Below are 14,090 nucleotides of genomic sequence, written 5' to 3'. Positions count from 1 at the left end.
TAGGTGACCATGTAATGTATATGATTTTATTGTTAATATTTATTTTATCCCAGCAATACATCATAAGCCAACTTGGGAAACTATGATAATGTTTCTGTGTACACTAATAGCTGAAGTATCAGGTGTAGCAAGTCTTGTGCTATGGGAGGGTTCTGAGTTGGAAGATGGACACGGGTTGGCGTAACACGGGTTTTATTTACAAGCTGTTTACAAAGTCAACAATCTTTCCATCCGCACACTGCATGGGCCAGTGCTGGAGCCTCTTTTGCCTGGGTCCTTCTCCGTTACGCTGTGTCTTTTCCTGTGTTACCCTGTGTTTGTGTCTGTCAGTGTCAGTTCAGGACCCAGCTTCACTGCATTATATAAAGCACAGGTTGTTAGAACGACAAACCTGGGCTGATCATTCATCAACTGGGGGGAATAACGCGATCCTCCCACGTGCTACGCCCCCCTGGTGAAACACCTCACTGTCAGGTGAAAAGAAGCGGCTGGTGACTCCACATGTATCAGAGGAGGCATGTGGTGGTCTGCAGCCCTCCCCGGATCAGCAGGGTATTTTGAAGCATCTGAAACAGATAACAAAATTGCTATTTTCAATGCAAAACACCGGTGATGCAAGGAGGGCTAAAACCACACTCCTTTAACATTATCAATTTAATCATGTATCTTTAAATGGGGCCGCTATTGTAGCAGAATCATTTGTAAATGTGTGTGGAGGATTGTGTAACTGTATCTCAGTCCGTGTGCGTAATCAGATTTGTAAATGGGTAAAAGAATGTCGAAATGCATACTGAGATTTGTGAAAGTGTACAGGAATCTGCAAATGTCTATTCAGAATCTGTGTGGCCGAAAAGTCTTAAGGCTGGACATGCAGACAAGTCATCAGGTACAAATCAGGCCGGAGTCTTAATTGGCTGTCTTTTTATGAGTGTTTTTTGCTACTGCCTTGGCAGATCTGTGTGTATCACACATAATTGAGGTAACTAACTGTAAAGCCCTCAATCGTCATTGTGCCCTGTATGCTCTGGTTGTTTGGTTGGACTTATGCTGCATTCTGTTCATAGTCTGGGGTCGGAATTTCCCAGTTGAAATTTCCAATTTCCGACCTCCAAGTGTTCAAGGGTGCATGACGCCAAATGTAAACAAAAAACATGGCTAACCATAGCAAACTGGTGTTTTTTGGCAAGTGTATAGACAATTGAACTGTCAGTAGTGCAGTCTCCTTGCATATATAAACAAAACAGGGGAATAACTTTTGTGCAGAGAAGGTCATTTTCAGAGATTGTTTACCATAACCAGCTACCAAATAACATTGGCAACATATTTGACATCAATTTACATGCAGAACAGATTTTACTATATAATAGTATGTGTTATTTTAATTAAATACATGCAAATGTACTGTACATTGCCTTTTAGTTGATGGTTTACCATTAACACGGTTCGCCTCCATGGGTGCTGCCATTGTTGTGTGACGTCAGACAACTAGATGGGTTTGCCCTGAGTTTAGAAGTAGGAACTCTGACCATGAGTGGCGTTCCATTGTACTTTTTCTAGTAGGAGGACGGAAAGTCTCGACTTCCAAGTTGTCTGGAAAGCAGCATTAGTCATTGGTATACTTTTATGTATAAGGCAATTCTAGGCCTGCTTCCATCATATCTGTGTATCTACGTTACTCACATACTGTAATCACTGTTGGTTATCTTTTATCGTCCTCCACCTCGAGTGGTCTTGAAGTGACATTTTCCCAATGGGATTTTCCCCTCATCTTTTAATCCTTTTTGTTAATTGTTGAATGTTATTTGTCTGTAAACTTTATGATTTATGTTTTTATATGCTGCTGCCTTCTTGGCCAGATTTGTCTTGAAAAAGAGATTCCTAATCTCAATGGGACTACCTGGCTAAATCAAGTTTATAAAAAAAAAAGTTCAGACATTTTCCTATTGTACTGACAATTACCATTATACCCCCCCCATATACATGTATAGACTGTACATGTAGAATAGTACTGTACACAGTAGTATGCAGTAAAGTATACATGTACAGTAGTACTGTACTATGTATGCAGTGAAGTGCTGGGTGTGGCTGATTGAGTAACACAAGTTTTTAACAGTGGCACCTGCACATTATCTTCCCTTTGTTTGCTGGTCTTCAATTCTAATTTTTCTGGCCCATTGCCAATAATCTTGCAAGCCAAATGTTAAATATCCCTTTGAATTCAAGGAAAACATTGGTACATTTATTTTTTTGTGTCTGATACTATAGAAAGTAAATCGGTCCTTATCAGATTCAAGTCAAAATCAATCACGGGTGATATGATGATCTAACCAGATATTCCTTCATCTTCTCCACCAAGGAACTAAAGTAGTTGAGGTGAGGGCGACTGATGCGGATGACCCCACCACAGCTAATGGAGAGCTAAGGTACTCCTTGAGACCAGAGGGTGACCGTTCTGTCTTTGAAATTGACAGTTTCACAGGTACGCTGGCTCTGTTGGGGTCCACATCATTTGGGTGGGAGGAAACGCTTTCCGGCCCCAAGTAGCTTTCTTTCTGTGTTCACTTTTACAAGTGTCATGGCACAAGATGGCCACCTTATAATTCTGAGTTTACTTTGGAAATGAGTGTGTTGTAGTTAGTGGTATCAATTTATTTTATTATTCTTTTTTTCCCTTCACATTTTCCCTCACTGTCTCTATTTCTATCTGCATACTCTGGCTCTCGCCCTCTCACTCTCGCCCTTTCTTTTGCTCTTTCCCTCTTGTATTCCCTTCTTCTTACCTCACTTTTCTCTTTTTTGGCCTTTTGTCATTGTTTCCTTTCCGGGTTCTCTGGAAACCATTCTCCTTGCTCTGCCACACCACCTCTTTTGTCCTTTCTCCCCTGCCTCCCTCTCTCTCTCTCTCTCTCTCTCCAGGTATGATTAGCTCCAGGACAGATTCTCTGGATCGTGAGACTAAGGGCCAGTATGTGGTGGTGGTTCAGGCCCAGGACACCAGGGGTATGGCCTCTGGTAGCACAGCCACCACCTCTGTCACCCTCACCGTCATGGACCTCAACGACAACATGGCCTCATTTACCAAACGTAAGGACCAGAACATGAACACATTAGGCAGGCGGTATACTCAAAACAACTAAAGAACTTTTTTTCTTCCTTTCCCCCCCCAATTGTATCCCATCAATTACCCCACTCTTCCGAGCTGTCCGGGTCACTGCTCCACCCACTCTGCCAATCCAGGGAGGGCTGCAGACTACCACATGCCTCCTCTGATACATGTGGAGTCGCCAGCCGCTTCTTTCCACCCAACAGTGAGGAGTTTCGCCAGGGGGACGTAGCACGTGGGAGGGTCACGCTATTCCCCGCAGTTCCCCCTCCCCCCCGAACAGGCACCCCGACTAACCAGAGGAGGAGCTAGTGCAGCGACTAGGACACATACCCACATCCGTCTTCCCACCCACAGACACAGCCAATTGTGTCTGTAGGGACGCCCGACCAAGCTGGCGGTAACACTGGGATTCAAACTGGTGATCCCCATGTTGATAGGCAGCGGAATAGACTGCCACACTACCTGGATACCCCCAAAAGAACTTTTTTGAAACAGAAAGATTGGCGAACGTGTCCCCGAACAGCAGTATACTCAATACGAACTCTTTGTCTTTCTATGTGTCAGTACCAAACATGAGATATTTAGACCAGTTGGAGAAAGGGGGAGGTCTACAAACTGCCTGTGAACCGGTGGGCCGTTCACGTCGGGACCTTGCAAACACTGCACTGTGCAGACACAACACACCATGTCGTTCTGTTGGTCTGTTTTTCGAAACTTGCCTTAATGTTCGGAAAGTTCTGCTTCGTTTTGAGTACACTGCCACCTTTAGTCTACAGCAACCTACGACCACTTCCGGCTGCTGATTAACACTATTGACGTGGACTTTCACATGCACAGCATTTGGTGGGGACTTTTGTAAATTGTTTTTTTGTTTTTTGTTTTTTTTTAAATTGAGGGTGTTTTGACAGGTGTGACCAACCCATGTGGACTCCACATGGTGCACACCAAGCCAGTCCAAAAATTCAGCCAGTATTCAGGTTGTCATGGTATGCGTTTGTGGTTAATCGCACCACTGGTGATTTAACACAATGCACTGTCAGTTTATCTCGGGATGTTTTGATTACTATTAATGTCTTTATTTATTTATTTAGTCATCAACCTACATCAGTAAGAGGTTTGTTTTACATCTTTTTTACTCCATCAGAGCCCACACACAACTCATGATGATTGGCCTGCAGCTATAGCAAGCTCAAAGCAACCAAAATATCTTACTGTGAACCCACAATGCATTTTGCTCATGTCCTAGTTTCAGAATTATGGGTCAGACTTTGAAAAAAAAAAACAACGAGGTACTTGGTATTAGGCAATGTAAAATCAAATAGGGCTCATACACTGTGACAACATTCTGGACTTTGGTTCAGACTTCTTAAAGAGAGCTACACATGAAAATGTTTGTCAGAATTTAGGCATCCCTAGTGTAAATACAGTGCAGCTTGTAAAATCACTGGTAAAAATCATCAACACTGATAGAAGAGACAACAAAACTTTCATGTGGCATTAATCCTCACAGCTACAACCGTGACACCGGAAAACAGATGGTTTGATAAAATCTGATCATTTTAGTGGATAGATAATTTCATTTCCAAATGATATATCCATCATTTAAGATAAACACTTTGCTCGGTGGAATAATTTGGGGGGAAAAGTTCAAGTCCTTGGGATACGACATGAATTATTGGCTAACTGAAAACCTCAGTTTGCATACTAGCAATATTCTTCAGGACGACATTTTGCTTGAATAAATATTTTGTTCAAAGTAGATATATAGTATTTTAAAAACCCTGAAGATTCAAAGACATGGTGTCATGAATCACATTTGCTGCCTTCGGTAACATCAACTATCACTTACCTCAGCCTCATTCCGGTGATTACATTAATTAAGATATACAACTTGAAAATGGCATCACGCCTCGTGTGCGTTCTGTCTGCAGAGCTATACGAGCTGCAGGTTCCAGAGAACCATAAGCTGAAGGAGAAGATAGGCACCCTGCTGTTGGAGGACCGAGACCAGATTCAGAATAAAGACCCCATCTTCACCATCACGCCACCATTTAACAGTATATTCGATGTGGAAAGCAGCACCAGTAAAGATGGCAACCTAATGCTTAAACAGGTGGGACTATAGTAATATCATTAAGGCAGGTATGCTTGGGTTGTCTGTATGAAAATGGATTGTTCAAGCTTCAACTTGGAAGGGAACCTCAAGCCTCAACAGCTAACACACTAAGCTAAAATTAGATTGATAATACATTTTAGCTGGTGATCAGCGACCTGGGTATGGGTTCGTCCAGCATGAAGCTGAAGGTGTACCGCGGCACAGCTCTGATGAGTGAGAACACACTGCTCAACCTGCCCACAGGCTTGGTGTCTTTCCTAATGGATTTACACGAGCCTCATATTCCTGCTATCTCTGTGGCATCTGGCCCGTTCATATATGTGTATAAAAACCTTAGGCCTTATTTCAAGTTCACCCTACCCTGCCTGGAGGTCAATGCCTTGGAACAGGTGGGGGCTATCATGTGACCTGATTGCACTGCAGCAAAGCCTGTCGCCCAATTGGGCCTGAAGATCACTTAACTCAGATTAATCGAATTTACTTCAATTACGATAATCTGCATGTATGTTACAATTTACATTCACTGACTTTGTCCTTAGGAATTTTTTTTGTCTTTTGGAATTATTCCCACAATTTTACCTTGTGTGATGGCCTGGTGGCCAGTCCAGGGTGTCTCCCTGCCTGCCGCCCAGTGACTGCTGGGATAGGCTCCGGCGACCCTAAGAGCAGGATAAACAGTTTGAATAATGGAAATGGAAATGGAAAATACATTTTAGCAGTTTATCTGGTGCCATTTTGAAGAGTGCAATGAGAGCAACAGTATAATAAATGTTAAATCCTGTATCACGAACAATATGTGCTAGTCATACTAACAATATGAAGAGAAGTGCTGGATCTAGACATTGAGTGTTTGACCCTAAGAGTAATCACATAAGAACTTAAATCAAGAAAATATTTCTAGTTTTACTTTTTTTTTTCCAAACCCAGGGTTTCAACACAATTATTACACAGTCAGGACAGAAATAGATGTAACTTGCAATAGAATGTAAAATTGCAACATATAAAGGCTCACTTTTTTTTATGACCATTGATGATCCCCTTCTGAGTAAGGGAGATATGTTTAGACCTGCAAGAACTGCAGAGGAATCATTTACCCATCGTTAAATCATTTAAGACTAATCATTAAATAATAATTTAAGCAAGGATTAACTTTATTGGACTGTACACTCTAGATGAAGCACTTGGGCTGTAAGCCAGAACTACTGGAAGCACATGCAGGTACAGCTTTAACGAGGGAATAAAAGAGCGGGGGGGGGGCGTTATTGCAGTTTATAAGGCCCCAAGCATTGTAGGGGTCTTTTAATCGAGTTAAGGGCCCCGGCATTACATGCTATGAAGGGCCCCCGAATTCCTAGCAGCGTCCACTGAAATCCCCTACCGACCTGAGATTCTGCCATCACGTTCTCAACCATAGCGGCCCTCTGCTTTGTAGCCCCAGTCATTTATTTTATCATTGCTTCAGTTTTTACACAGCGATTAAGCGGATACACTCCACTGTATACTCTCATTTAAATGCCGACTGTTCATAAACTTGCATATGGACTGAGATAACGACAGCTAAATTTGTGAAGTACTTTAGAACCAATTTTTTACAAAATGTTTCTCAATCGAGAAGAATAATAGAGAGATAAAGAAGGTTTTGCCAGAAAGGCCACCTTCTGGCCTGGCAAAATTCCCAACCTGGCTCTCTCCATCTGGCCACCTAATCACCCCCCCCCCCAATGTAAATGGCTCAGTGATTCCTCCCTCTTCACCTCAAGCTGACGTGTGGTGAGCATTCTGGCGCAAAATGGCTGCCACACATCACCCAGGTGGGGTGCTACACATTGGTGGTGGTTGAAGTGAGTTACCCCTTTAATGTGAAGTGCTTTCTAGATAAAGCGCTATAGAATGTAATGATTATTATTATTATTATAAAAGGAAGGCATGGGAAAAACAACTATAAAATTAGTGGAGGGGTATGGGAAGGCTAGGGACCCTGTGTATGATAGGGGTTGGGGAAAGGAGGCAACATTTTACCCACAAACCTATGTAACTGCAGCCAGTAATATACACATGCTAATTTTTGAAGTCCAGTGAGAAATATCGGTGTTCGATCTGTTTAAAATGACCGTCTCTTTGTCTCTGTCTGTGACCCACCAGGCCCTGGACTATGAGACCAAGAGCAGCTACAGTTTCAGTGTTCATGTACGGGAGAACAACTTTCAGTTCCCTGCGGACAACAAAGATACCGCTCTCACCAAGACCCAGGTAACTATCAGAGAAATACTGTCCCGAGTACAGGGGAAGCATTTATGTCTTCCATTGGCGACCATCGTGCCTCAAACAACATTTTTCAAAAAGCACTCCTTGAAAAGGGGAAGACTTTCCCTGAGATGGTTAAGTGATAACAAGCCCCATCATTACCTCTCGAACTACGTGTCAAGTGAAGTACTATTAGCTTCAAAAGAAATGAATTAAAATCAAACCAAATCTTCACCAGTAACACTGATCAAATAACAAGATATTACAAGGTGGGTGAGCGATTTTGTTTTCGTTTTTTTTATACAGATTTTTATCCAGACGATTGAAAGCATACATGGGATCTTTTCACTGAAATTATCTTACAGGCTGAAAATTTGACCAATTTAAATTAATTTCACCTCATTCATGTAAACGTGACCTCTTTCAAGAAATGATCATGAAACATGTTAAAACTATGTCACTAACCTTGTTTCAAGTCAATGATTTTGAACATGTTACATTATCCCCAAGAATGTGCTATTTAGGAAACAATTAGAAACCAAATTATGTGATATTGCGTTGCTGATCATTTGACTTGCTTGACGTTATCTTAAAGTGCCTGGCCTTACAGAATGAGAAGCCCTTATGCTATATTGTTCCGTACCGTTCAGAAAATAAGAGAATTCAAATCCCAAACCAAGTATATGAATAAATATATACCGGAAAACATGTATGCCATAGAGATGATGCAATGTAGTTATTACAAAATAGTATGCTGTATGTATGCATGACACTTACTCTGTGACATACAATCATAAGAATGTAGTGGTTATGTCACGACTCCTGCTCGAGCTCCTCTACAAGAAAAAGGAATGAAACAAATAAAATTATATATATATATATATATATATATATATATATATATATATATATGTACGTGTGTGTGTGTGTGTATGTATGTATTTGTGTGTGTGTGTGTGTGTTTACGCCTATATATATATAATATATAGGCGTAAACTCTCCCTCTTACCCTTTTTTTTCGGGTGGTATGTGTGTCTTCCTCAAACTTGGGTCCTCTACCAGAGGCCTGAGAGTTTGAGGGTTCTGCGCAGTATCTTGTTGTTTCTAGGACTGCACTCTTCTGGACAGAGACCTCAGATGTTGTTCCTGGAGTCTGCTGGAGCCACTCTCCCAGTTTGGGGGTCACAGCCCCCAGTGTTCCTATTACCACTGGGACTACAGTGGATTTCACCTTCCACACCCAATCTAGTTCTTCCTTCAGCCCTTGGTTTTTCTCTAGCATCTCATGCTCCTTCTTCCTGATGTTGCCGTCACTTGGGATTGCTACATGGATCACTACTGTTGTCTTCTTTTCCTTGTAGACCACCCCAATGTCTGGTTGGTTAGCCAACACCTGCTTGTCAGTCAGGAACTTGGAAGTTCCACAGGATCTTAGCTCTGTCATTCTCAACCACCTTTGGCGGTGTCTCCCATTTGGACTTGGGGACTTCCAGTCTGTATTCAGTACAGATATTCCTGTACACTATCTCAACCTCTTGGTTATGCCTTTCAGTGTACACTTTCCCAGCTAGAATTTTACACCCTGTTGCTAAGTGCTGGACTGTCTCAGGGGCGTCTTTGCACAGCCTGCCTCTTGGGTCTTGTCTAGTGTGGTAAACCATTGCCTGAATTGATCTGGTCCTGAGTGCCTGTTCTTGTGCTACTATGATCAGAGCCTCTGTGCTGTCCTTCAGTCCAGCCTTTTCTAGCCACTGGTGGGATTTCCTGATATCAGCCATGTCTTTTATCTGTCAATGGTACATGCCATGGGGGGGCTTAGTCTTCCATGATTCCTCCTCTTCTTCTTCCTCCCCACTCTCTGTCTTCTCAATTTCCCCTCGGGGATAAATAAAGTATTCTGATTCTGCTGCCTGAGGTATTCATTTAGCAGTTCGTCCTGGGGGTCCTCTTTCTGATGTACTTGTAGATGTTCCTTGTTTCATTCTGGATAGTGGCTCTGACACTCACTAACCTGTGGCCCCCATCTTTTCACTTACCGTACAGTCTCAGGCTGCTGGACTTCGGGTGGAGCCCTCCATGCATTGTAAGGAGCTTCCGTGTCCGGATATCTGTGGCCTTTACCTCCTCCTTTGGCCAGGTTATTATTAGCTGGGTATCTGATGGCTGGTAGGGCGTATGTGTTGATGGCTTGGATCTTATTCTTTATTTTACCCATTGAACCTGGATATATATTAGATATATATATTGGTTCAAATCGCTGTGGGGTAGAAGTGATGTTTGGGGCTGGAGTATTACTTTGAGATGATATGTTCTTAAAACACCACATCATGAGCTGCTCAGTAGTTGGCTGTACAACACAGGTTTTACTGGAAGCTCTCAGCATGTTTCACATGATGAACATAATCCAAACATTGTGGAAAAGATGAATTCAGACAGCCAGGAATCAGACAGATAGGTATTTTTGGTTGTATTAAATGTGGTAGAAGAAGGTAGACATTACAATTATGTTTGAAATTATATTAACAATGAATGGATTCCACAGGTGAACATCAGGGTAATAGATGTGGATGAGCCACCAGTCTTCTCCAAGGCCATCTACAATTTCAATGTGATGGAGGAAACCATAGTAACCAACATAGGAGCAGTCACTGCCAGAGATCCAGACAAAGCCAACAAAAGTATACGGTAGGGTGCACTCACACACCTTTCTCTCTGTCTCCCCCCATATGTCTTTCACTCTCTCTCACTATCTTCTGCCTCCCTATCTATCTATCTATCTTTTGGAGAAACTTAACACAAGTATAAAAGTAACAATGATTTCTCACTCTCTCTCTAGATATTCAATAGAAGATAAGGATTGCCCCATTGGTATCAACCCAATCACAGGCCAGCTTTCTACACTGAGGAAGCTGGACAGAGAACTGAAAGCCACTCACATTTTCCAGGTCAAGGCAGAGGAAGAGCCAAGTGGTATGCACGCACGCACGCACACACACACACACACAGTCACTTACTTGATACACACTGTACACAAAGGTACAAACCAGCTTTATGTAGAAATGCAACTGATTTGCTTTTGAATTTCTTTTTTCTTTTCAAAATTGTTCTCCCAATCCTAATTTTAATTGGTTGGAAATATGAGAAGTAACACACATTCACACCTGGGAGCTACCTCATATAATGGCAGTCTTTTATTGTTTGATAGTGTGTTGCCTCTTTGGAGCTGGAGGCTAATTGGCTTGTTGGACCAATGATATTGAGGTTTCCATTTAGCCTAAAAGTGAACCAAACAAGCACAGTACTGTAATTCACAGAGTCATTGAAAGGAAGGCATAGCAGTGCTAGCCCGTTCTCCATACCCCGATTCATTCAAACACGCTCCGTGTACATAAATCTATCAAACTTCCTGTACTGTGCGAATGTATGTTGGCTGGAGGCTCAATATTGAAATAACACTAAATCACACTTCTCTTTATTTCCCTTCTCTTTAGGTTTGCAGTCCTTTGTTAAAGTTAACGTTTTAGTGCAAGACATCAATGACAATGAGCCAGAGTTGGATGTGGATGAGATCTTTGTCTGTGAAAACGACAGGGCGGAAACGGTGAGACACATTGTAGGATCCTATCAGAAAGATTTCAGAACTAGTTACTGATGTTCAGTTTCGAGTCAGTTAGGTAACTCAAAAAGAGTTAGTAGTGCTTACCCATTATCGAGTCAGAGAGCGAGAGAGAGAGAAATCATTGTTACTGTTATGATTGTGTAAAAGTTGGGAGAGAGATATTAGAGAATAAACTATGTTATATGTAGGGCTGATTGAAATTCTATTACTTTTATTGCAAATTACATATGCATAAATAAAAAGGGTCAACAATTGCAATTGCTTTTTGGCCATCACAACACTTATATGGAGTCTTAGATGCTGTACCTCCAATAAATGCATCATTTCAAGGTCCTCACTGAGAGACATTGAGGAGAAGAAAAATGTTAGCAATTGGCTTTTTTTGCTGGAACATAACATAGCATACAAAAATTTACTTTGCTAAGCCTTGCAAGGATGGGTCACCTGCAAATAGGTGCCAGAACAGAGAGGCAAAGTAACTTCTGGCTGAGACCTTCAAGATAAAAAAAAGAGATGGATGTACAGACAGATAGAGAAACAGACAGAGGAGAAGATAGGTTGATGAATAGAAAGATGATCCATTAATACCCATGTAGTAATTTAGCTATGTGAAATTTCTCTTCTCTTCTCTCAGGTGATAGGAACATTAAAAGCCCTAGATGAAGATGACCAGATCCCTTATTTCAGCTTCTATCTGACCAAAAAGAATGACAACTTCTCACTTATAGACAACAAAAGTAAGTTTATATATCCTCTCGGGGACCTCGTTTTTTCTTACTTTCTTTTTTTTCTTTTTGGCCCGTACTGCTGAGTGATGCCTTTGGGGAACACTTAAATTAGCACTTGCTGCTCAGTGACTACTGCTAATCCATTTGAAGTGTGGCTAAAACTTTAAATAACAGTAAATAACTCTAAACTCTTCCACCGGGCGTTCATTTTCCAGACAGCCAGTCTGGGGACTTTGGACTAGCTGTCTGGAAAGTGCAGCGACAACATGATTTTATCGAAAATACAGAAAACAAGCCCTGACATGTGTAGCTGCTATGAGTTTGGGTATAAAGAAAGTCATCTCTTTGGTCTAGAGTCCATCAAGAACATTTTTCATATACAACTCCATAATAAGCTTACTTTTTCTTCTGCCTTATATGTACTACATGAGAGTAAGTGCCTGTAGAAGGACATTACTAAGAGGGTATATTTAGACCATTTCACTAGTTGGTTTACATGTACACTTACACCCCAATTACTAGACGTAATCAGCTTTAGCTTATATTTTAACTGGAAGATTTACAGTATTTGAAACAACAAAATATCTCCATTACACGTGTATACATGGCTTCTTGGGATAGTCAGTCTAGGGTCAAAGGTTATTGTAATGAACTAACACCAGTTCACTGCTTATGGTGACCTTTCAGGAATCAGGAACACTTAATTTGTAATTTTATTTCATGTACATGAAATGAAACGAACTATCGTTTCCCCCGGCCCACAGCAGTGCAACACAAAGACAAAACACATATCCAAAAACTACAAGAACACAAATCCAAACTAACACATGTAGCCAAACTAATAAAAAAAAAAATCACTGTCCAGGAGAACGAACGCCAACCAGCTGATGACTGTCTGCATGGGCTAGCAGTTAGCTTAGCCTGCCCCACTTCCACGTCCTGTCAGACCGCCCTCGGTGTTTCCTTTTCGGATGCAGCTCCAGGCAGGGCCGTGGTCCCTGGGCCCACAGGACGCAGTAGACCAGGCTCCCCCAGCCAGTCCAGTGCCAGCTCTCCCAGCCATCACACATTTAACATGTATAAGTTCTAGAAGCCAAAAAAAAAACTGTCTACATTCGAAAGATTGAACAAAAATATAGATGTCTTTGTCCATCTATGTGTTTATGCTTACTTCAATATTGATCTTACCACATTAAAGATGGTACGATAAATGCATTTACAGTACATGACAGTTTCTAAGGTCACATTAAAGCCTTTATCAGCCCATGATCATATCAGTAGTGTTTACGGAAAACTCCCAAGTCATTCCCAATCCGAATGAATAATTTGTGAAAGAATCGATTTTTGATTATGGATGAAATGGTGCACATCATTCATCAACTTTGCATTACAATAAACAATTTCTTTGGGATCTTCTATAAACAGTACCAACCAGCATGTTCGACTAAGGATACGTATGTGTGAATTAATGTGCACTGCATAACTCAAAGCTCTTTTATGTTCGATTTAATACACCGTGAGAGAGAAAGCAAGTATGAACTTGAGACAATTATATGATCCATATAAACACCCCTCTGATAGATGGATTTTTGTGTTAGTAAAGTGTAACCCACCACTCTTGCTGAAACATAAAACGCTCCGTAAACACGAGTTCGACACGCTCGATAGATGAAAGCGTTGGGTAGAGCGTTGCCAACTGTTGCGGTTTTATTCCAAACAGTCGGCACGAGGAAACAGGGACACATTTGAACAAAGCCGAGCGAAAACCCACCGACTTTTCTCTCAACGTTCTCTCTTGCTCCCATCTGGAGGGGTTGAAATGTTAAAAGGACTAAGAAAGGGAGAAAGGATGTAAGGGAGGGGAGAAGCAAAGGAAAGGAGGAGAGGAGAGCAAAGGGGAAGGCGGAGGAGATGGGGATGGCAAGGAAGACTAAATTAGGACGAGAGGAAGAGACGGGGATGAAAGTGGAGAGCATGGGAAATAGGCAAGAGGGGTAATAATAAACATAGCAGGCAGTGTTCGTGAAGGAGGGGTGGAGGAGAGGATAAAAAGGAGAAGGGAAAGTTGAAGATGAGAGGACGGGAGAAGTGAGGAGACGGTGGGGAAAAAAGAGGATGACTGAGGAAGAGGAAGAAAAAGCAGACAGGGAGGGCGATGAAATGAGAGCGAAGGCAAGGGGAAATAAAGAAAAGAGAGGAATGGATGAAAGGATCGGGTGAGAAAAGAATAGATAAGAAAGGAGAGGAGAGGATGGGGAGATGAGATGAAAGGAGGTG

General features: G+C 41.8%; 1 protein-coding gene across 2 annotated transcripts in view; it reads left to right on the top strand.

The window, feature by feature from the left end:
• cdh5 (cadherin 5) overlaps positions 1–14,090 on the top strand; it is a 47,344-nt gene that overhangs the window by 17,759 nt on the left and 15,495 nt on the right. For both annotated transcript variants that reach the window (XM_056291603.1, XM_056291602.1), the window contains 8 exons: positions 2,357–2,479; positions 2,917–3,084; positions 5,038–5,219; positions 7,365–7,472; positions 10,009–10,151; positions 10,303–10,436; positions 10,958–11,067; positions 11,720–11,822. In XM_056291603.1, the coding sequence (XP_056147578.1) occupies positions 2,357–2,479; positions 2,917–3,084; positions 5,038–5,219; positions 7,365–7,472; positions 10,009–10,151; positions 10,303–10,436; positions 10,958–11,067; positions 11,720–11,822 (1,071 nt within the window). The remainder of the gene's footprint in view (positions 1–2,356; positions 2,480–2,916; positions 3,085–5,037; positions 5,220–7,364; positions 7,473–10,008; positions 10,152–10,302; positions 10,437–10,957; positions 11,068–11,719; positions 11,823–14,090) is intronic.

Source organism: Lampris incognitus, chromosome 13 (genome assembly GCF_029633865.1).
Source record: "Lampris incognitus isolate fLamInc1 chromosome 13, fLamInc1.hap2, whole genome shotgun sequence".
Lineage (NCBI taxonomy): Eukaryota > Metazoa > Chordata > Actinopteri > Lampriformes > Lampridae > Lampris > Lampris incognitus.
The sequence above is the reverse complement of the archived record's forward strand: the minus strand, read 5'-3'. Positions and strand labels throughout refer to the sequence as shown.